We start from the raw sequence: 25,093 nt of genomic DNA, 5'->3' as shown, positions 1-25,093 counted from the left end.
TAAGCACTACTTTCCAAAACCCAAAACTATTTACAAACAAATACATGAAACATAAAGTTTCTGGTTTAGTTAAAAACTTAACTAAACCATACATCCACTACCTTTCCAACACCAAAAGACACAAATTTTCCATCTCTGCTTAGAATATAGTATAAAAACAAAAAAAAGAAAAGCATTAGGAAAGCAACTAAAGAAATCTTGAGTCCATGAAATATACATTAAAATGAGACTGTCCAATATAACTGAAGCTATATGAATATGTCACATATAATAATAGCACCTCTGATAAGTAGATATGTCAGAAATATACATCAGATCAAAGTATGTATAAACATTAAAAGCTGAAGGTTAAGAAGATTGTTAATATTTCCAAGACATTTCAAGAAACATCAGATGTTTTAACCATTTTGTCAGTCATCTATCCAACATTTTTCATGTAAGGATCTGTTGAATATATATATATATATATATATATATATATATATATATATATATATATAAAATGTAACACTTATTACAATTACAAAAAAATGGCTCACAACCCTCTGTTTAGTTACTAAAGGTTTAGTTATGTAACATAAGTCTGATGTTAATATGCATAATGAGTTTTCTAATGCAGGTCCTAGTTCAGTTGATGTCATTTAGTTATTAAAGTGTCACTGAATCTGCAGAGTGTATGCATCTATAAAAGAACATAGGTATTTTCAAAGGAGTTAAACACTTTTATCAGAACTAATTATTTACCATTTAAAGTATCTAAGTGAAGGATAACAGAATTTCAAGAGAAAAGAATTCTAAATACAGCCATTTAACAAGTTCAAAAGGTCAAGTGATGTCATCACTGTTGTTTCCTCAAGCTGCAGCTTCATAAACTTGTTAAAAAGTATCTAAATAGTCTCATGCACAGCAGAGGTTGTGTTGTCTCTAGTGAGGAAAAAAGCCTTTTTGGTGGGAAATCAAATGTTGAAGCTTTTAGAGTTTACAGGAACAAAAAAAAAAACAAAAAAAACACTCAAGCTGCCTTGTCAGTGCTTGTCATGAATCTCCACAATGAGAAAAGTCAAACAGACCCCCAGTTTCCTCACAAAACATCAACATCATGAAAAAATTAACCTTTTCATATAAAACAACTATTTAGAAGTAACAACAGCTGCCTCAAATCAGAAAACATTTTATAAAATGTCAATCATTTACCCACCAGTTAACCAGACCAGAAAGAAAAAAAGAACCTAATATATATATATATATATATATATATATATATATATATATATATATAAAACACTTATATTTAGCTATCTATAAAACACCATTAATGTACTGTATTAATGTTCATATGTGTCTAAACAGAGAGTCTAATACATCTAGTTAGAAACACTAATCAGAAACATATTGTTACCCCACCACTGACCCACTAGAAAAAATGCACTTTGGTATTAAGTCAAATTATACTGTTACTGAAGAATTAGAAGACATATATCGTTTGTAGTTATTTTAAAGGGAAACGTATGTAAAGTACTTATAGTGGGGAAAAGAGAGAAAAGGAACATTAGCAACAAAAAGGATTAGGAAGAAAGAAGACAAAGAGCGAAAGAAAATGTTATTTAAATACTTAGTACTATATGTAATTAGAAGAAGTAGATATAGAAAGGAAAAGAGAAAGTTAATAATGAATATGATTCACATTACCTTACAGTATAGAGATTTTCCAAAATCAGATATATTATGATTCATAAAACAAAGCATTTAGAATTAGAAGAAATTTATTCATCTGTCATTTAGTTTATTAGTTTTGTTTGCTCCTTCCTTCACAGACCATTCATTTTTTGTTGTTGCCTGTCTCTTCAAACTCTGGGATGATCTTTCCATTTCTTCTCTGTCCATCAGTATTTTCTTCTTTTGGATAGGTTCTTCTGCATCTTGTAGGGAATAAAAGATCTTCACTCCTTCTGGCAAGGTGATTTTTATTCTTGCAGGAAAAAGAATTTGAGCTTTAATCTTGGCTTTTTTCAAGGACTTAATTAGAGGAACACACTCCTTTCTTCTGGATATGGCTGTACAGGTGTAGTCATTGCCCAAACAAATACTTTTTCACTCATGTTAATAGGGGAATTAGTCCAAGCTGATTTCAGCACTAAGTCCTTGTCTTGTGAGGAAAGAAATCTAACTGTTATAGACCTGGGATTAGATGAACTCAGAGATAAGGCTGGAATTTCCAGGGATCGATGAGCCCTCTCAATTCCAAAAGAGAGGGATTCAAGCAAGTTTAGTGCTGCTGAAAACCACTTATTGAAGAACTGAATCAAGTTAGCACCATCTTCTTTCTCAGGAATTCCATATATTCTTATGTTATTCCTCCTTGATCTACTTTCAAGGTCTTCCAGTTTTTTTCAATTAGCCTGGTGTTTTGTTTCAGAAGAAATTCATTCTGTCACTCTAGTATCTAGTCGGTTACTGTTTCCTCCAAGCCAAGAATCTGTTCAGATTTTTTTTTACTATTCCATTTAAAAGTTGTTTACTGCATTCTTGTTTGATAATATCCATTTTGTTTTTGAATTTGTCCATTTTTAGTGACAGTTCTTGGATGTTTGTTATTATAAGATGTAGTTCTTTGTTCGCTGCACTCTCCTGGTGTGGGTTCTTCACGTTGCTCATGCTTTAGTGACAGTTCTTGGATGTTTGTTATTATAAGATGTAGTTCTTTCTTCACCTCACTCTCCTGGTGTGGGTTCTTCACGTTGCTCATGTTTTTAGTGACAGTTCTTGGATGTTTGTTATTATAAGATGTAGTTCTTTCTTCACTGCACTCTCCTGGTGGTTCTTCACGTTGCTCATGTTTTTAGTGACAGTTCTTGGATGTTTGTTATTATAAGATGTAGTTCTTTCTTCACTGCACTCTCCTGGTGTGGGTTCTTCACGTTGCTCATGCTTTAGTGACAGTTCTTGGATGTTTGTTATTATAAGATGTATTTCTTTCTTCACTGCACTCTCCTGGTGTGGGTTCTTCACGTTGCTCATGTTTTTAGTGACAGTTCTTGGATGTTTGTTATTATAAGATGTAGTTCTTTCTTCACTGCACTCTCCTGGTGTGGGTTCTTCACGTTGCTCATGTTTTTAGTGACAGTTCTTGGATGTTTGTTATTATAAGATGTAGTTCTTTCTTCACTGCACTCTCCTGCTGTGGGTTCTTCACGTTGCTCATGTTTTTAGTGACAGTTCTTGGATGTTTGTTATTATAAGATGTAGTTCTTTCTTCACCTCACTCTCCTGGTGTGGGTTCTTCACGTTGCTCATGTTTTTAGTGACAGTTCTTGGATGTTTGTTATTGTAAGGTGTAGTTCTTTCTTCACCTCACTCTCCTGGTGTGGGTTCTTCACGTTGCTCATGTTTTTAGTGACAGTTCTTGGATGTTTGTTATTATAAGATGTAGTTCTTTCTTCACTGCACTCTCCTGGTGTGGGTTCTTCATGTTGCTCATGTTTTAGTGACAGTTCTTGGATGTTTGTTGTTATAAGATGTAGTTCTTTCTTCACTGCACTCTCCTGGTGCGGGTTCTTCACGTTGCTCATGTTTTTAGTGACAGTTCTTGGATGTTTGTTATTATAAGATGTAGTTCTTTCTTCACTGCACTCTCCTGGTGCGGGTTCTTCACGTTGCTCATGTTTTTAGTGACAGTTCTTGGATGTTTGTTATTATAAGATGTAGTTCTTTCTTCACTGCACTCTCCTGGTGTGGGTTCTTCACGTTGCTCATGTTTTAGTGACAGTTCTTGGATGTTTGTTATTATAAGATGTAGTTCTTTCTTCACTGCACTCTCCTGGTGTGGGTTCTTCACGTTGCTCATGTTTTTAGTGGCAGTTCTTGGATGTTTATTATAAGATGTAGTTCTTTCTTCACTGCACTCTCCTTCATGTTTTTAGTGACAGTTCTTGGATGTTTGTTATTATAAGATGTAGTTCTTTCTTCACTGCACTCTCCTGGTGTGGGTTCTTCACGTTGCTCATGTTTTTAGTGACAGTTCTTGGATGTTTGTTATTATAAGATGTAGTTCTTTCTTCACCTCACTCTCCTGGTGTGGGTTCTTCACGTTGCTCATGTTTTTAGTGACAGTTCTTGGATGTTTGTTATTATAAGATGTAGTTCTTTCTTCACTGCACTCTCCTGGTGTGGGTTCTTCACGTTGCTCATGTTTTTAGTGACAGTTCTTGGATGTTTGTTATTGTAAGATGTAGTTCTTTCTTCACCTCACTCTCCTGGTGTGGTTTTTTTGAGTTGCTCATGTTGAGATCTCCAGAAGAAAACTTCTTGACAGGAATAATTAAAAAATGTTCTTGACTATGTATTAATTTCTAGAAAATAATAAAGAGTTTATGTTAATCTATCGTTTAATATACTTTGTTAGATTTTTCTAAAAATTAAAGTATATTTCCTGTCAGGATATTAAAATCTAAGCAGCGCTATGGATTTCTGCTGCTATCAGACTGGCAACTTGGCTACACTTCGGTATTTTTTTTATAGCAGGTTTCAAATTTGGTTTTAATGAAATGAGTATGTTAGTAAGGACTGGAGCTCCATATAGGAGTGAGGGTAGTGGGTATCTGCTGGCAAGAATGGTTTTGGTAGATTAGGTTCATAGGTAGGTACTAGGCTATCGGCCCAAGGGCCTATGTAAGTCTAGCCAACAAGGTTCCCTGGCTTATGTCACCCAAGAAAGGAAATATACCCTGGGGATCACTTCTGTGTCTCTGCTCGACAGTGGCACAGGAAAATAACTATTTCCCATCCACTCATCAAGATTTTTCTTGAAGAATGCTAATGAACTTTGCTTGACATAGATAGGTAGCCTGTTCCACAGTATGGGAAGTCTCTGGGACAGAAATCTATCCCTCCAGCATGTACTGTTTATTGTGGTGACAATATTTAGGTCCCTAGAGTGTGTAGCTCAGAGGGATTGGGATTTCTATAGGTGTAGCATGTCCAACAGCTCTGGGTTTGACATAGCTTTATATGTTAGGCAGAGATCAGCTCAGAGTAGGCGATATGCTACGGAATAAAGCTGGAGTTTTTTGAGACGGTCAGTCTAGGGCATTTTTTTGAGGCCAGTAATCCTCTTTGTGAGGTACGTCTGTGGCCTTTCCAGCTGCTGCAGATGTCTTGTGAGGTACATTCCAAAAGGGGCGTTGTACTCTGTAATGCGTCTAATGAATGTCATGTAGAGGGGAACAATGAACTCTTTTTTCCTGGATGAGAACCCTTTTATGATGAGGTGTGCCATGTAGAAGGACTTCCTGACTACTGTGGCGATGTGACTATCAAAGGAGAGACTACTCCACCTGGGTCCCAAGGTCTCTTATCACACATTTGGTGTTAAGTAGATTGCTGCCTATGTGGTAGCTCATGGGTACAGAGTTTTTACCAAAGGGGATGACACTGCACTTTTTGGCATTGAGCTTGAGGCCATGGCTCTGACACCAGGCATCTGTCTCAGAGAAGCCCTTCTGTAGGATGTCCACATCATTTGGGGACTTGAATATGGCTCCTAGTTTGCAGTCATCTGCGAACTTCGCTAGCCAGAGGTCTTCTGTGTTAGCCTGTACTTCAGAGAAGTAGATACCAAACAAGAGAGGTCCCAGGACGGAACCCTGTGGTACTCCACGTGTTACTGCTTTGAGGTCAGATTTGGAGTCTGCAACTTTTACAGTGTGGGTTCTGTCAGTGAGCCAGTTGGCAACCCATCTTCTGATGTAGGGATTTATACCTAGTTTAGTGAGTTTAGCTATAATTCCAGAATGGGGGATGGTGTCGAAAGCCTTGGCGAGGTCAAGATAGGCTGTGTGAACCACCTTACCCTCATCCACGGCTTTGGTGACTGCCTCAAAGGAGTAAATCAGGTTCAGGAGGCATGATCTGCCTTTCACAAACCTGAACTGGGTGGGATCCAGAGTTTGGAGGTTACCAATGTCTTTGTTTATGAGTTCCATGATGATACGTTCCATGTCCTTGCAGACCAGGCTCGTCAGGCTAATAGGTTGATAGTTCCCAGGATCAGTGGTGGCTCCCCCTTTGTAGAGTGGGATAACTGTTGCTGTGTGCCATTTGGTGGGTGAGGCTATTATTGAACATGGTGCTTAAGTGGGGAGCCAGTTCATTCTGTAGTTCATGTAAAACGCAGCCTGGGATGTTGTCCGGTCCCATGGATGCTGTGTTTTTGGCTTTAGAGAGTGCAGCTTTTACCTACGTAGCTGTGATTACAGGAACTCTGCATTCTTCCTGTATAGATATCAGCCCTTTAGGGAGTTAGAGGGGGGTAAAGTTAGCAATGAACCTATCTGCCAGGATGTTGGCAATATAAGTTGGTTCTGTAATTTTCGTGCCTTTGTGCTGCAACTCAGAGCAGATCAGGGTGTTGCCATCGAGATTCTTGACATAGCTATAGAATGCTTTGTGGTTGTCCTTGGAATTAGTGGCGATTTTATTTTCATAGCTAGCTTTGGAGGATCTTATAAGGGATCTCAGCTTTTTACTGAGGCTGACCAGGGAGCTCCTCCACTCATGGGATTTTACTCTCTTTTGCAACAGTTTCTTCCTTCTGTTGTACAGTTTGTTTATGGCAGGGGACCACCAGATTGGCTTCCTTTTTTTGGAGGATGGCATCTTGATTCTGTTTGGGATAGCATGAGCCATGCACTTGTGTAAGTGCTTATAGAGTACATTTGTGTAGGATTCAGCAGTTGTAACTGTATTATTCATCTGCATGGGTGTCATGAAGTTTACCACTTCTGTCTTAAGAAGCATGAAGTTGGCTTTGGAGAAGTTTTATACTGTGGTTTCTTTAATGGGGGGTGGGGGTGGGATGTGGATATCAAGGGTGATTAGCTTATGGTCGGATAGGACCAATGAGGAGTTGACTTCAGGTGTGGAACACCGGTCACTCATGTTGGTAATGACTAGGTCTAGGATATTGTTGCCCCTGGTGGGGGTGTGGATAAGTTGATCCAGGGCACTGGAGTTTGTGAATTCCAGAAAGCGTGGAGCTAAGGAGTTGGTACACGAGTAGTTTTCCCAGTTAATGGTGGGGTAGTTGAAGTCGCCCATTTAGTAGGGTGTTTGGTTGAACCCTAATATTTTCCAGTACATCAAGAAAAGAGGAGTGGGAATCCTGGTGCATGGTGGGGGATCTGTAACAAGCTACAATTTTGATTGCTGTTTTGCCCAGAGTTAGTTGCACTTGGATAACCTCGGATGCATTGTGCTGAGCAACTAGCCTGGAGGTGTGGATATCCTTAATGAATATGGACACACCTCCACCTTTGGTGTTTTGGTCCAGGTTACATGGTCGAAAAGTGTGGCATGAGTTATAGCCTGGTAGTGCAGGGGTGCTCTCTGGAGCCTTGAACCAGGTCTCAGTCACTGCACAGATATCAATGTTCTCCATTTTAAGGAGTGCCTCAAGTGAGTGCATTTTGAGATTTAGACTTCTATCATTTAACAGAGGTGGAAGTTACTAAAGCAAAAGCCCATGTGCAGCTTAGTAGATTGTATAGGCAGCAGTTCTTCTTCTTCTCTTTTGGCTGTTCCCATTAGGGGTCGCCACAGGTGATCACCTGTTTCCATTTCTTCCTCTCCTCTGCATCTTGCTCTGTCATACCAACCGCCTCCATGTCCTCTCTCACCACATCCATAAACCTTATCTTAGGCCTTCCTCTTTTCCTCTTACCTGGCAGCTCCATCCTTAGCATCCTTTTCCCAATATATCCAGCATCCCTCCTCAGCACATGTCCAAACCAACGCAATCTCACCTCTCTGACTTGTCTCCAAACCGTTCAACCTGAGCTGACCCTCTAACATACTGATTCCTAATCCTGTCTATCCTTGTCACACCCAGTGCAAATCTTAACATCTTTAACTCTGCCACTTCCAGCTCTGATTCCTGCCTTTTTGTCAATGCCACTGTCTCCAACCCATACAATATCGCTGGTCTCACTACCCTCTTGTAGACCTTCCCTTTCAATTTTACTGGTACTCATCTGTCACAAATCACTCCTGACACTCTTCTCCATCCACTCCACCCTGCTTGTACTCTCTTCCACACTCGCCATTACTCTGAACTGTTAATCCCAAGTACTTAAACTCATCCACCTTCATCAACTCTGCTCCCTGCATCTTCACCATTCCTCTATCCTCCCTCTCATTCACACACATATATTCTATCTTAGTCCTGCTGACCTTCATTCCTCTCATCTCTAGAGCATATCCAAACCTCTCCAGGGTCTCCTCAACATGGTCTCTACTCTCACTACAGATCACAATGTCATCTGCAAACATCATAGTCCATGGGGCCTCCTGCGTGAAGCCGTCTGTCAACCTGTCCATCAACATTGCAAATAAGAAAGGGCTCAGAGCTGATCATTGATGTAATCCCACCTCCACCTTAAATGCATCTGTCACTCACACTGCAGACTTCACCACTGTCACACTACCCTCGTACATATCCTGTATCACACTTACATACTTCTCTGCCACTCCTAACTTCCTCATACAATACCACAACTCCTCTCTAGTCACCCTATCATATGCTTTCTCCAAGTTCACAAAGACACAATGCAACTCCTTCTGACCTTCTCTGTACTTCTCCATCAGCACTCTCAGAGCAAACATTGCATCTGTAATGCTCTTTCCCAGCATGAAACCATACTGCTGATCACTAATCATCACCTCCCTTCTTAACCTAGCTTCCACTACTCTTTCCCATAACTTCATGCTGTGACTGATCAGTTTTGTCACTCTGTAGTTACTGCAGCTCTGCACATCACCCTTATTCATTTCTTTCTGCCAGTCCCAAGCCCGGATAAATGGGGAGGGTTACATTAGGAAGGGCATCCGGTGTAAAACCTCTGCCAAGTAACATATGCAGACAACCATACAGACTTCCATTGTATAGGCAGCAGTCATGTATAAAATTGTTTTGTCGTTCCAGTGAGAGGTTGAGAGCATTCTGTTTAAGGAGAGTATTTGCAGCGTATCACATGGTAAATCCAAAGTCTTAACCTTGCGATGAGCATGTGCAGGACCCAGTTTGGTTAAGATGTTGTTTAAACAGTGTATTAAAACTACTGAGTTTGTTGAAGAGTTTTATTTGTGTGCAGATACTATTCTAAAGTTTAGCAAAATATTGGGAGTAGAACCAGTATACGTATTACATAAACTCATAGGAATTTACAGTTTCCCATCCATTTATCCAAATTATTTTTGAGGAGAGTAAGGGTTGGGCTTTGTTTTATGAAGATATGAAGTTTATTCCCTAGATGAGGTAGCCTTTGGGATACAAATCTGACTCTGCAACAAGTTCTGTTACAGTCACAAATAAGGGTGTGGTACAGAGACCACCTGTGGATAAAAGTGACTTAACTCTGATGTTGTTTGATAACTGCTAAACAAAAGTCACTTATCTGAAGTGGCATAAGTATTATTGCACATTATACAATGACTGGCCATTAACATTCAAAAATGAGCACACTGATTGGTCAGTCCATCCAGTGTGCCCTTTGTAAATCAAGCGTATACCAACAGCAGAAGTCTGGCCGCTGAAGTATCATTGAGTGGCCAGACTTTTTTTTTAATTGTTCTCTCTAGGACAAGCATTATTCTGAATGAAAGACTCTGAAACTAAAAAGTGTTTCATTATTTGGTGACTTGTTTCTCATAATTTTTTTTCTACAAATCACTGAGGAACAAAGTCACTAAATAATGACAGACATTTCAGTTTCAGGCTTTCTTTCCTTCAGACAACGCACATGTATTCACATTTTTTCAAATAAAAAATAGAGAGGTATGTACAACACCACAGAAAATACAAGGAAATCAGGTATGTTGCGCAAATTAAAACATACCTGATTTTACTTTTATTTTCCCATCTGTCTTGCACCTCTAAACTGTCAGGAGGTTACAGTTTTTTTTCTTTAAAAAAATAGCAAATGGAGATCGTCTTTTCTCTGTTGCTTGTTTGCTAAAGCAGTGATGTACTGCGTAAGGCTGGGAATGCAGTGCATCATCAAAGGGCAGACTCAGGGAAAAATGAGGAAGGAACATCATGGCACCATTATACAAAAAGATTACTTTAGAAAAGTAAGCACTCTTTTTCTTAAATAATGTCATTGTATAATAGCAATAATCAACTCCTGGGTGTGGATTACTAAAGATTTACATTGGCTTTGTTTAATCACTCGGGGTTCACCCTCATGATTAAACCACACAAACCATGGGTGAATCTTCGATATACCACACCCAGTCGTTGGTTATTGCTATAATGTATTTTATTTGCTGGGCTTATACCTCCCAACTTTTTTGTTCAGGAATTCGAAACAAAACCAAAAGTAATGGGATGACACAAGCTCCAAATCGAGGACAATTTTTACATATTACTCTAATTCACTTAAAATGTTAATAGAGCAATAGGTTTTGCATCAGTGTACATTTTCTGAATAATAAGAATTATAAAACTCTGTTGTTTGGCATTATTGACTGACTAGAATCCTGTATGATTTATGAGAAAAATCAAACATTTTATGAGAGACAGGGCAAAAATATAAAGCAATATCAGGGACATTCTGCAAAATTCTGGGTTATTGAAATGTATGGCTGTAATTAGTGTAAAAGTAATTCTGCTATGGCTTACTATTGTATGTGCATGTATGTTTGTGTGTTTTGGGGGTGTGGGGAAGGGTGCAATGGATTTATAAATAACAATTTGGCACTAAATTCTTTCACATTCTATGTCGATCAGAGATCAGCATTGCACATTATCAAAGCTTGTCTTTGGTGTTCTGTTAAGGATGTCTGTGAAAACACTTGATCATTGGTGCAGTGACACATCAGGTAGCATTGCCATCTCACAGTGCTTGTCTATGGTTGAGTTCATGGCAGTGTCTCCTTCTGCATCGTCTGCTTACTCTTCTAGTCTTTGTACGTCTGATAGGAAGTTGAAGTATGTCACTTGTTCTATTTGTTCTTTAAATTAAATGTTATCCTAATCTGACATACTCCTAATTTGGGGGGGGGGGGGGTTGAGGTGGCATGCTATGCTTATGACAATAATAGACTTCACTTTTGCCAAAAAATGTCTCATTTGCAGTATTTGAGTGTTTCGTAGAATATTTAGGTGCTTCAGATACACAATCATTGTTTTATGCAACAATTAAAGAAAGATTACAAATGATTTTGTCATAAAATCTCTGAACATTTTCTATTTTCATGCTTTTTACAGGACACAAATGCCCAAAAAGGACTGTCCTGCACAAAGAAAGACGTGATAATCCTAACACACACACACACACACACACACACACACACACACACACACACACGCGAACGCACTAACTGTCAGGAAGGTAAGGGGTCATTGTAGAGCCAGCCAGGTCAAGAAAAGATATAAAAAACTGTTGGAAGGTGAGTTTCTTGATTGAAACTGCTGTCTTTGATTTGCTATTCTCTATAACTGTGAAATCAAAGCTGTTGGATGTGTAATGGTTAGGTTTCCAAACTGATCAACACTAGCTTTACTAAAAAACAAAGACAAAAAAACTTCACCAGTTTATGACTACCTGGTGGAGTGTTTGTTGTTTTTATCAGCTACATTTCCTGAACTTTTCAGCAGAACAAAAAGAAGGCAATGTAGGTTCAAGGGTACCCTAGGCTTGATGCTTTGAGAGAAAATGTGCATGTATAAAATAAAAGAGATGTTTTGATTTAAAAAAGTAATTATATTTCATTTTTATTTGTTTGTACTCATAGGCTGCTTAGAAGTAGCAGTTGTAGGAGTGGTTATACATGGCCTGGGCCGGGGGGGGGGGGGGGGTCTTTCTTCTTCCTATTTCTAATAAATTTTTGAAAAGTTCTAAAGTGTGGACTTCCATATAATGTTTAATAATGTAATTCATTTTCTTGCTTGGAAAAGACTCAGTACTACTCAGAGTTAAAGCAAAGATTCCCAATCATACAGGTTAGTATGCGTTTAAAAACAGTAATGAAGGTGAGTCCAGAAGAACATTATTTGTGTGTGGTACACTCTCCAAAAATAAATTAAGTTGGATAGGATTTGGGATGTGGGTGGTGGGGACTGGATGAGGTAGGGGCCATATGGCCCAGTGATAAAGTTGGGGGTTGAGGCAGTGTGTGGTGGGGAGGGTCATGACTGTGGGGGCAGGGGAGCCCATGGACTGAAAACAGATGGGACCCAAGTTATACTTAATCCGCTACCGAACAGAGGTGTGGGGGCTGCAAAGCAGCAATCTTCCCTGCAAAAAGAATGTTTAATTAATTTGTTTTGATAAGGTAAATTTGAACATTAATGATCAATCAGTTGTAGTTTGATATTTTGCAAATACAATCAATGATCACATAATTGTATATAGACACCCATATTTTAAGGGGGGGTTATTACATATACGGGATATATGGATTTAATTTTTAATGAACTACAGCTTCTGGAGAAATCTCAGCTGGAATACGTGTCTTAGTGGGACTATGCTACGTCTCTGACCATCTTGTCTTATTCACTAGCTAGTAAGACTATTGGAAAAACTAAGACAATTTCCTGGCTGACAGTTTACTGAAGAAGACAGGAGCTATGAACTGTGACTGAGCTTCAAACTGTAGTCCAGCATTTAATTTCTTCAGCATCCATGTGAATGTGTGACTCTGCTCTGAACAAGTCATTTCATGAAACAATGGTTCCAAGTAGTCCGTTTAACAAATATGAAAAAATATATATCAATGGTGCAGTCTTCCTGTTATATACTATATTGTGATGCATGCTTTTACTCATTGGCATAGAAGCAAAATGCTGTGGCAGAAATATGTAGCACTGAAAAAGTTTGTATTTTATAGTCGTTTAATTATAACAGTATCATAATATGTATTTTTTTTTATACAGTTTTTCCCTTCAGTACCTTGGTTCTCATCTGATAATGTTTCCTACTATGAAATCTTTAGTGACAAGGCAGGCTATAAACATATATACTATATAAACGGAAGCATGGTGAGTATAAAGGAGTTCTGTATAAAATAAACATGTTTGTCAGCTGATTGACGCACTGCTAAGAAATGTTCTTTCTTTCTTTTAGGAAAATGCAGTACCTCTCACAACTGGGAAATGGGAAGTGATATATATTGTTATGCTGACTGATGACTCCTTGTAAGTAATAAACAGCTATAATGCTAATAAATGTCCATCATACAGTTGCAAATGTTTGCATTTTGCTTTACAGTATGCCCTCTGCATTTTAATTTTAATCATTAATATGACATACAAGTGAATACTAAAGAGTATTCTTGCAGACAAATCTTTTCTAGATTTCTTGATTTCAAACGTTTTTCATCCCATAAATATCTCTTGAATGTCATTTTGAGGCTTAAGTATGTTTTTATTTTCAGCTACTTTCTGGAGAAAAGATAACAAGAGGAACAAGGGTTAGAGCATATAAGTATAAATACTTGCAGCTGTCACATACTCATTGGCATGTGATCAGTATGGACAGGTAAGTTAATATGTTTAATGAAGAAGTATGGAAAACATGGACTGCATATTAATTTCCATAAATTTTATTCATGCTGGGCATAATCTGTACTCATACCATGTTGCTAAGTCCTGGAAATCCTTACCTGTATCCATTGGGTCAGTACCGTCCCTGCAGTCCTTTAAAACCATTAAAATCTTCCTAAACAAAATTTGGCTCTGTTCTTACTCAACCTCAGATTAAACTATTTGCCTAATTATGAACAAGTACCTGTTCATAACTTATACCTTTTTTTACAAACTTCCTAATTTCAATCAATTTCTCTCCCCGACTGTCTATCTAAATATGTCATAACCCTGTTTTATCTCTCACCTCACATTGCAATTCCTCTTCGTATTATACAAACTTATCTTTAATTTCTCTAAACTGGCTAATATTTCTCCAAATATTAAATTACAGACATATAAGTTGTATTTATTTTTAACCAATGCTGTCACATCATGTGTGATTTTGTATAATTATTTAAACTGTAGATGTTTTTATATTATTTTTGAAGATTGTAAAGTAATCATTCTTAAAAAGTTTTTGAAATACATTGGAACTTTTCTCTCTGGGTCTCCTCTGAAAATGGGTACCTAAGCAGTCTAACTTTCCCAGTAATCAAATGGCGATAAATAGATTACTAAATAAATAAATGTACATTTGCCTCAATGGCTAACAGTTAGTCAGTCTAGATAAGAATAAAACTACTACATTTCTAATTTCAGCCATACTCTGACATTTTTAAACATGTAACTCATATTTCTTGACTACCATGAGAAATATCTAAGTTCTCTTTTCAAATAAATGAAACTTGGGGTACTCAGTGATCTCAAAACTCCTGGTTAGGACAGTTTTTAAATTATGATGTTAAGTTGTCTCTCTCGCCTTCATTCTTGCTGGTTGGGTTCGGAGCCAATCCTCGGCTCCGACTCGGCCATCTACTAAAGCTCGAGAGCTAGTTACTGGCTCGAGGCCTCCCCATATCCCACAATGCTTGGCGCTAGATACCCATATCTCGTTTGCCGCTTCAGCTACGAGGTTGCGCTTTTACTGGCTCAGGTCATATTAATCTTTTTTGTATTATTAGCTTAAATTTTGCCTGTGTATTTCTCTTTTATATAGATAGTCTTTCCCTTTTAGTATAATTAGAGTGTGTATCCCCTAGTTTTTCCCACTCAGGAAACTCGTTTTTTTATTAGAGAGTTTCTACCCCCCCCCGTTTCTTCTCTTTAGTGGCTAACCCCACCCTTTTTGTACCTGATAGGAGTAGTGTTTAGCCTTTCGTAGCTACAGTTATTTAGCCTTGTAATATTTGTATATATTTACTAGTGGATATTCTTGTTGTTGTTAATTTAACTAGTGTGTGTGTGTGTGTGTGTGTGTGTGTGTGTGTGTGTGTGTGTGTGTGTGTGTGTGTGTTTCTGTGTTTCTGTGTACCTTGTTTAAGCACTAATTTAATATCCTCCCTTTGGTATCCCCTTGCCAGTATGTCCAAGGATACTAAAGTTTCAGGCTTCAAGAAGTGTGTCTCGTGCTGTCAGAAGATGTCTCTGACAGACATTCACACTTCTTGTGTTTATTGCTTGGGTCCCCTACACCTGCAGGACTCCTGCTTGGTCTGTCACGCTTTCAGCCCGAGAGTCCTGCAGGAGCGTAGGAACAAGCTTATTTTGAGAGGCTTACTTAAGCCAGAGGGGTGCTCGGCAAAGCCTCAGTCAGGGAAATCCTTAAAGCCCGTCAAGCCGTCGGCTCCCAGTTCGGAGCCGTCACCGGGTGGAGCATCTGCCTCCTCTTCGGTTCTGACTGGAACTAACATCTCTGGACCCCAATCGGTTCCGTCTTTAGTGTCAGAACCATCTTTGGGCAGAAAACGTTCTAGGTCCCCTTCCCTAGAATCGGTTCGTTCGGCTCCGAGGTCACCATTGCTTCAGTATGAACGAACCCATAGGTCCCCCTCCTCTCGGACCTCCAGGCTATCCGATCATGACTTGGAGAGGGTGGTCAGTAGACTCTTTAAATCGCAGGCCCTGGCCAAAATGTTAACCAGCCCTTCTCAACAGACTGTGGCTGTTCCTGTGTTTTCAGCAGTTCCTCCTCCGATTCCCCCTTTGTGATCAGAGCCGGAGCTGTTTGGGGCTTGAATCATGGAAATGTCGGAGCCGATACCACACCTTTTGGCTCCTTTGTTGGCTCCGATCTCTTCATTGGTTCCATCCATGGAGGGATCTGGGCGCCGGGACTCCCTCGTCAGCTCCGAGGGAGCGAGTGGCATCGGATCCTTGTCCGACCCCGTTCTCCCTCTCGGGGCCTCAGCGCAGGTGAGCTCGGCTCCTACATCGCCCTCGGAGCTGTCCCTCTCGGTGCCGGGAGGGGTTCACATCTCTTCGGAGTGGGGACCCTCTGCTCTGCCTGATGGGGGCACCTTCAAGGTCATGAGGAGCGTGCTGACTCCTGAGTCGGCCCCTCGATCAGCCCCTTCGTCTCCTACCCCCATGGTGCCTGCATCGGTCTCTGCCCACCATCCTGACCCCAAGCGTGGAGAACAAACGCTCCAGGTCACCCCATTGGGCGTATCTTCCTCTTCCGAGGCCTCCCCTGATCCTTCAGAGGAGCCCCCTCAAAAGAGAAAATGTAAGAGGAAACATGTCGACTCCCCCGAGTCAGTCACGTCTGATACCGACTTGGAGGATTTGGAAGGGTCCCCAAGATCCCTCTCTGAGGATGTCTCTTTTTCAGACATCCTAGAGATCCTTTAGCAGAGGGGAAACTGGACTGCCCTTAGCCCTTCCGAGGATGAGTCAGTATACCTGGACGCGTTTGGTTCTCGCCCTTCCACCTCCTGGGTGTCTCCACCCTTCGACCCACTGATGGAAGTAGTGGCTCGAAGGGCATGGTCAGCCCCAGACACAGTGGAACCAACTCCCCGCAGACCCACTAAGTACATTACAGCCCCATCCAACAAACAAATTTTGACAAAAGGTGTCCCCGTTGATGCCATGGTGGTTGCAGCAGCCATGAAGGAGGAGTTGGCTGACCCTTTGGTGCCTGTCCATCCCCCTAATAAAGAGTCTAGGACAATGAACAGGTATGGGAAGCGGATGTTTTCCTCAGTGACTTTTTCCATGTGGTCGCTGAATTATCTGTGCCACTTCACCTGATTCAAAGGGATCTTCTCAAGGAACTGGGTGATACCCTTCAGGATTAATCAGCTGCGGGGGCTCAAGATAAGATTAACTCCCAGCTGACGACTCTTAACTCAGTCGTCAACTCCTCCATGTGGCTCATTTCTTATGCAGCCGATGGAGCGAGTAGGGCTGCAGGTACAGGCGTGGCTTTGAGAAGACATGCCTGGATGTGGTTATGTAACTTTGCTGACCCCTTTAAGGCATCCTTCACCAATACCCCCTTCGATGGTTCGGCTCTGTTTGGACCACAGGTGAAGGATACCCTTACCAGGTGTGAGCAGGAAGGCAAGACTCTCTCTGCCGTGGGAGTCCATTTTTCTACTCCCTCTAGACCATACCCTAAAGGTTAGAAGAGTGGGAAAATGTGGTTTTGGAAAGCCCAGGGAGTCGTGCCTGACACACATGGTGAGTTTCCCTCCAGGGGCAGGGGAGGGAACAATAATAGACGCCGCCCGTGGGGCAGAGGGAGTCCACAAAATCAGGGTAACAGAGAATCTTTCCCTGACAAACCCTTTCAGCACCCCTGAGGGGCTGCCCGACTGTCCACCTTCGGAGGCAGTCGGGGGAAGATTGTCACTGTACCTAGAAGCCTGGCAACTCCTCACACAAGACAAATGGGTACGGTCTATCATATCCGAGGGTTACAAAATCCCCTTTGTCCACACCCCTGTACAAACAACCAAGTCCCTTCCAGATGTTCTGCCCGGTCTAAGGGAACAAGCAGTGCCAGAAATTTCAAAACTGCTAGAAAAATGGGCCATCCAGTCAGTCCTAGCACACCAGCAAGGATCCGGAATTTACTCCAAGTTCTTTTTGGTGCCAAAAAAGACAGGGGACTGGAGAACCATTTTGGATCTCAGCAGGTTAAACAAGTCTGTTCAAAGTTCCGGATGGTCACGCTTCATTCCATTCTACCCTTTTTGGGTCAGGACAATTGGATGTGCTCCATAGACCTTCAGGATGCATACTACCATATCAAAATGGACAGGCGTTCCAGAAGGTTTCTCCGCTTCTGGCTGGGAGCCAGTCACTATCAATTCAGAGCCCTGCCCCTTGGTCTCACCACAGCCACCAGGGTGTTCACCAAATGCATGGCAGTGGTTACGGCTCACCTGAGACGGAGAGGATTCCAGGTGTTTCCATATCTAGATGACTGGCTCCTTACTGCTTCCACCAGGCATCAGCTACTGCGAGCCAGGGATTATACCATCCAAACTTGCTCCGAGCTAGGTATCTCAATAAATTTCGAAAAGTCTGCATTGTTGCCTTGTCAGTCTATAACCTTTATAGGCGCAAGATTAAATACAAAAGATCTGTCTGCAAGACTTCCTCTAGACAGAGTGTCAGACATTTGCCGACATGTGCAGGTCTTACTACAGTGCAAGAGGATTCAGGCCAGATTTGTACTAAAAACGTTGGGTCTCATGGCAGCAGCAATCATACTAGTCCCCCTGGCTCGTTTTCACATGCGGATTCTTCAGTGGATGCTTTTTACCCAATGGTCTTTTCAACAACTTCCGATGTCTCACAAGATAATAATCACTCAATCATGCAAAGACCACCTGGCTTGGTGGATGGTCTCCCCTCTAGTACTCCAGGGCAGACCATTTGTTCTTCCTCCTCCTGTTGCCACGGTGACCACGGATGCCTCCCTGATTGGGTGGGGGGGGCATTTTCAGGGCAGGACTGTCCAGGGCACTTGGCAACCTCTAGATTACCACTTGCACATAAACGTCTTGGAGATGAGAGCGGTGCTTTTAGCATTGCAAGCTCTTCAGTACTCTCTACCCACCGGGACTATTGCAATTCAGACAGACAATATGTCTGTAGTGTGATACATCAACAAGCAGGGCGGAACCAAGTCCTATCCCTTATGTCGAGAAGCACTCAGACTCTGGCAGTGGGTGATCTCCTCTCAACGGTTTCTGATGGCAACGCACATCCCTGGGAAGTCCAACATCATAGCGGACAGGCTAAGCAGAGCTATTCTCATGCCTCAAATGTGGTCTCTCAATCAGTCAGTAGTGGACAAAATCTTCCGCAGATGAGGTCAACCTTGCTGCGACCTTTTCGCAACTCCTCTCAACAGCAAGTGTGACGATTTCTTCACTCTCTTCCCCCTTCCCGGACACTCCCCCAGAGACGCTCTAGTTCACGATTGGCCCCGGGGTCTTCTGTATGCATTCCCACCTTTTCCCCTAATTCCCAAACTAATTCAGAAGACTTCCGCATTGGGATCCAGGATGATCCTCATTGCCCCTTACTGGCCTCGATAAATTTGGTTCCCATTCCTGCATCATCACCTGCTGGAGCAGCCTTGGAATCTGGACCTAGTGCCAGAACTCTTGGTCCATCAGTCGGGCGGGCTGCACCAATCCCTTCACTCTCTCAACCTCACAGCTTGGTTGCTCCACTTCCAACCTTAGCCAGGCTTCCACATATTTCTCAGCCGGTGCGTGAAATCATCCTTTCTTTGCACAAATCTGCCACCAGTAAAGACTTATGCTAGTAAGTGGAAACGTTTCTCTTTCTGGGCAGAGGCTAGGAATATAGACCCCTTTACAGCCCCTGTCCAACACGTTCTAGATTTTTTAGCAGAACTCTTTCAAGCTGGTTCCTCGTCTGCCACCATTAGGGTGTGTTTCATAAGGATAGAGTTTCACTCAGGACTAATCCTTCGTTTCTGCCCAAGATACCTTCCGAAACAAACCTGAATCAGGCTATTGATCTACCTGTCTTTTTTCCTAACTATTCGAACAAAGCTGAACAAAAGTTACACCAATTGGACATTCATAGGCAATTACATTTTTATTTGGATAGGACTAAGCAAACAAGAAAATCAGACCAACTCTTCCTGTCCTATGCTGAGGGCAAACAGGGCCTGCCAGTTTCTAAAGTAACCTTACCCAGGTGGTTGTCCTCTATTATTACTTTGATTTATCAGCTGAGACATAAAGAACTCCCTACTAAACCTAAAGGTCATTCCACCAGAGCGTTAGCTACTTCGGTAGCTTTTCAAGCAAGACTACCAATGGAATCTATTTGTGCTGCAGCCACATGGGCCACTCCTCATACTTTCATTTCACATTATAAGTTGGATATGGCCTCTAGGAGTAGAGCTGATTTTGGTTCCACTGTGCTCAAGAGTCTGTTTTGATGAGCCACCCAGGACTAAGGTGCTAGGGACGCTGTCCCAACCAGCAAGAATGAAGGCAAGAGGGACAACTTAACATTTTATTTATTTATTTTATTTATTTATTTGCAGTTGGTTTACCAGGATAGTCCATTGGGCCAAAATGAACCCGTTTTCAATGGAGTCGTGGGGAGAAAAGCTCCAAAAACAAACAAACTAGGTACATACAATAGATTACTAATGATAATTATACAAATATAAAAAGATACAAGCATTTCATTTCAAAAATTCAGGAAACATTTCAGAAAAATACAGTCTAGTGATGAAAATTTGAGGTGTTTTAGGCTGTAAAAAGTAATATTGCATAATGATACAGAGTAGTTATTGTGTAAGGAGCATAAGCTTTACAAGGTGCAGTCAAATACAGTCTTTGCAGATACCATGGGGGGAAAAAAAAAAAAAAAAAAAAAAATAATATGAGTTATGGGGAATTTATAAGGAAAAATTACTGGAGTAACATGAGAGTGAAAGGAAGAAAATTGCCATTATTAGTTAAGAGGGGTGGGAGCAAGAGCATTCCCAGTGGGACATTAGATGTATGTGAAGAGATTTTTTGAACATATAATGGTTAGAGGTGGTGCGAATGGATGGTGGTAGTGAGTTCCAAAGATGTGCTAGGTTATAGGATAGTAAGTTTTTGCCTGAGGGATGAGTTGGTTTGTGCACTTCTAATAGGTTTTGATTGTTTGACCTTAAAACTCTATCAGGTAGGTGCATCTTAAAGGCAGAAGACAGGGAGGGACAGAGAGAGGGGTTGAAAATGAGCTTATGGGCAAGAGTTAGCTGAGTATAGCTGAGATGATTGGGTAGTTCTAGCCAATTAAGTTTTTGGAGAGAGGAACAGTGGTGGGTGGAGGACCTATGGCTGTTAGCTTAACTTGGCGATTTTGTTGTAGCAAGAGGAAAGTTGTTTTTTTAGAGAGGACTGAAGATTAGTTAGGAGTGGAGCTCCATAGAGAAGGGAGGGGATAAGAAAGGAAGAAGAGAGAGTGATTTTAGAGGTGCTTGTAAGGTACTGATTTTGTCGGTAGAGCATACCTAGTTTTTGATGGGTTTTTTTGATATTTAATTGTAGATGGGAGTTGAAATTAAGCTGGTTGTCAATTTGGACACCAAGTAGCTTGGTTTCTGACACCATTTCCAGAAGTGAGTTATTTTGACTAGTAATCAAGAATGTGTTTATATCGAAAGGAGTAACTTTAGAGGGGGTAAATACCATTAGTTTAGTTTTGGAAGCATTGAGTGCTAGGTGGTTTATTCTCATCCATTGCTCAGTGATTGAAAAAGCTTCTTGTGTAAGCTTTAGGAGCATAGGGGTAGATGTGGCAGAGCAGATAATGGTAGAATCATCTGCATATTGGATGATATCTGAGAATGGAATAGATTTGCGGAAATCATTTATAAATATATTGAAAAGAAGGGGACCTAGTATGGAGCCTTGAGGAACTCCGGTGGGGGTACTAAGAAAAGAGGAGGTTGCCTTTTTCCATTTTACAGCTTGGTATCTATTAGATAAGTAGCTGGAGAACCAGTTCAAAGAGGAGGGAGATAGGTTAAGTTTTGAGAGTTTAGTTAAGAGCAGGCTGTGTGAGATAGTGTCAAAGGCCTTAGAGAGGTCCAGTAGTAGGGTAGAAACAATTTGGCCAGAGTCACGAGCTTTGTTTACAGTTTCAAGATAGGAGAGGAGGGCTGTCATGGTGCTATGATTTGGCCTAAATCCATGTTGTGTAGTAGTTAGAAGGTTATTATCTAAGAGATGTGGTAAGAGTTGAAGTTGGACACATTTTTCTAGAAGTTTAGAAATGGGGGACAGGATAGCAATGGGTCGGAAGTTGTTGACATTACAATTGTTGCCACCTTTATGCAGAGGTATGATAAAGGCTTGTTTCCAGATTTGGGGTACTGTACACTCTTGGATGGAGCGGTTGATTAGAATGCTTATGGGATAGGCAATTGCTTCAGCAGATATGCTTAGAAAGTAAGAAGAGATGTTATCAGGTGCGTTAGTGCATGGCTTCAATTTCTGAAGGAGTTTCTTTATAGTAGAAGTGGGTATAGGTTTTAATGAGAATAGAGGTGAGTGGGGAGAGGGAGTATTAGAGGATGGTAAGGATGATGTGGAAGTTAGAGTAGGAGAAGAGGTGGAGGATAGAGAGTTAGTAGATGGGAATGACGAAGGAGCAGCAGTGCAGGGAGGATTGTTGGCAGGGGAGGGTGGGGGTGTATTAGATAATGAGGTGGAACTAGGGAATGAGGAGGTTAGTTTGCCAATAGATTCAATGAAAAAGGAGTTAAATTGAGTAGCTAAGTCTAAATCTGGGGCATTTGGGTCTGGGGTAGGGGTGTGTGGTTTGCTGGGGTTAAGGAGGGTAGAGATACCTTTCCAGAATTTCTGAGGGTTTGTTTTATTATTGTTTTGGAGTGTAAAGAAGTAATTTTGTCTATCAGAGATAATAAGCTTTTTTTACTTTATTTCGAAGTGTTTTGTATTCAATTTTGTATTAAGAAGTTATGCACCTACCATAACGTTCCATGTTAGTTGTCTTCTTCTTGCCTTCTTTCTTGCGTCCCACCCTCCACCCCCCCCTAGCCTGGACAGACTGAGAAGAGTCCCTTTTTGAGGCCTTCTTCCTCTGGCTGAGTCTTATCTGGGTTACGTCCTCCTCTGTTTTAGTACTGTAGGTAAACCTTGTAGTTTGGACAGGTGTCCTTGAAATTCTCTATGGTGTTAGCTCTGCCAAATGAGATCTGGGTATCTAGCGCCAAGCATTGTGGGATATGGGGAGGCCTTGAGTCAGTAAATAGCTCTCGAGCTTTAGTAGATGGCCGAGTTGGAGCCGAGGATCGACTCTGAACCCAACCAGCAAGAAACAAGGCGAGAAGAAGACAGCTAACATGGAACGTTATGGTAGGTACATAACTTCTTATTATGAATGCTGCTAAATACTTACAACTGCATTACAAACACATTGATAAAGCTGCTTCTCACTTCCAAGGTTCATGATTCAGTCCAGGCATCTGTATGTTGTTTGGGTATGGTTGTCAATGCTCTTATTGCATACATACTTTTCTGACTTTATGTTTCAGTTTCCTCTCATAGCTTTAAGATATGCAGCTAAAGTTGGTTAACTACTGTAAATTTATAAAGCTTCATAATATTTTCATGAGTTCCATTACTATTAATATTAGTTGGACATATTGTTGACAAAGAAAGGCGGTGAGTGCCGTGAGGTAGGAAATGGTGGGTAAAAAAGAAAAGCCTTTACAAAGCGATGCTAAGGAACACTGGGGAATTGAGAGGATAGGGAGTATGGCCAATTAGAATGTTGATAGCTAAGGAGAAACACTGAGCAAGGGTCTTTCTCATTAGGAGACAGTGTCAAAGGTAGAAGAATTTGTGGATACTTTTTGAGATGAAAACATTGGATTTGTAATGAGCTAGGAAGCATTTTGATTCTGAAAATGAGATGTAATGGTGTAATTTGTTATGAGGAAGGTATATCACAAAACAGCAGATGTTGATGGTTGACTGATGTCTTGTTATAATGAAATTATGTGCAAAGAGATGAAGGTTGTAATCTAGGACTGCATTTAGAACCCACTAGCAAGGGACTGTCATTTATCTTTAGAAGGAATAGAGTTGCCCTGTATAGGCAATTATTTGAAGTATCAGGACCTGCTAAATCGAGTCCCATAACAGGGAGTCTGAATGGCTGAAAAAGCAGATTAAGTCTGACATGACAATTTCTTGGGATATTCTCTTTCCTCAGCAATATGGTGACCATGGATTTAGTACATATAAGTCTGTAAGCTTGGGTGGTGTGGGGGACTTTGCCCCCCATATCTGCATTGTACAGGGGAGGTTTGCAATTTTTTTTCTTTTATTATTACATCACTGATGTCTTCTCATGCTTTATTGTATCCTATGTAATCCACTATTAAATTTTATGTAAATACATGCTTTTTAATTGCATCTACACTATTGTTTTACTTGATGTTATTTAACTCTCTGGAGGCTTTCTCCCCAGGCATCCAATGAAAATGGGTCTTTATTACCCAATAGGACTTCCCCGGTAAACGACTGTCAATAAATAAAGAAGTTAATTAATTAGTAATAAAATAAATAAATGAGCAATGTCTGCCTGAATATCTGAAGAAGTGAGATTTAAAAAAAAAGAAAAACTTAAAAGCAATGATGTACATGTTTTACTTATTCTAGTAATCATGTGTCACTATTGGATCAGAGAATGCTTATTTGTGAATGCAAATGTAAGAAATAGGTTTTATTTCAAATAGTTGAATATAAACTCCAGCTTTATTTGGTTACTTGACTTGACAAAAGCTTAATATTTCATGAAGTGAAAGAAAAGTATAATACGTGTTTTGTGATTATGAAGAATTGTTTACAGAGGAGTTGTTTGCCAGGGGCATAGTATTTTTAAACTGACCCATCCATGTTATAAGCAGTGAACGGTGAAGAAAAATTCCTGTAGCCTTGGAGAAAGAAAGGGGAAGGGAGATGAATGGAATGGAATAATCATTGTCATTATTAACTTCATCTACTGATTGGCTGAACAGTATGCCCAATGTGGTGAAGCTTGATGCACTTGGTGTATGTATACAGCCACAATATTTGAATAAATCTATTAAGATGGAACTTCATCCATTTCATACTGTGAAAAGTAGTTGTTGACATGCCTAATGCAAAGTATTTTGCTGTGCTCGAGGTGAGTCAGGGATTTTTACAAATTAAGCTACATAAGAAAACTTACAAGGTGTGTACATATAATGCAGTTTGGTATTTCTCCAGTAACCTAAGTGTTTTAGAGAGTAGTTGCATAGGTGACTGAGGGGTTTGTCTGTATTGTGCACATCACTAATGATATTTTGGGTTGCAGTCGGACCACAGAAGAGCATGATAAGAAACGTATGCAGTTACTAAATGCTGTGAAATAGTACAAGCTCAAATTAAATAATATCACATGTAAAATCAGTTGCATAGTTGAGATGTCTAAGTCATATCCTAATATCAGATGGACTGAAGTCAGATGGTGAAACTATCTGAGCTGTGGCTCATGTACCTCTGCTAATGCATGAGCAGAGTCTTCACAGATTTCTAGGCATGTTGTAGTACCCTATAAATTTTCTTACAAAAATTT

General features: G+C 40.6%; 1 protein-coding gene across 2 annotated transcripts in view; it reads left to right on the top strand.

Moving 5' to 3' along the window:
- Window positions 1-25,093, top strand: part of LOC122804724 (fibroblast activation protein alpha) — a 1,600,794-nt gene that overhangs the window by 1,131,712 nt on the left and 443,989 nt on the right. For both annotated transcript variants that reach the window (XM_044074776.1, XM_044074777.1), the window contains 2 exons: window positions 12,932-13,036; window positions 13,122-13,192. In XM_044074776.1, the coding sequence (XP_043930711.1) occupies window positions 12,932-13,036; window positions 13,122-13,192 (176 nt within the window). The remainder of the gene's footprint in view (window positions 1-12,931; window positions 13,037-13,121; window positions 13,193-25,093) is intronic.

This window comes from Protopterus annectens, chromosome 6.part0 (genome assembly GCF_019279795.1).
Source record: "Protopterus annectens isolate FY-2018-M chromosome 6.part0, PAN1.0, whole genome shotgun sequence".
Classification (NCBI taxonomy): domain Eukaryota; kingdom Metazoa; phylum Chordata; order Ceratodontiformes; family Protopteridae; genus Protopterus; species Protopterus annectens.
The sequence above is the reverse complement of the archived record's forward strand: the minus strand, read 5'-3'. Positions and strand labels throughout refer to the sequence as shown.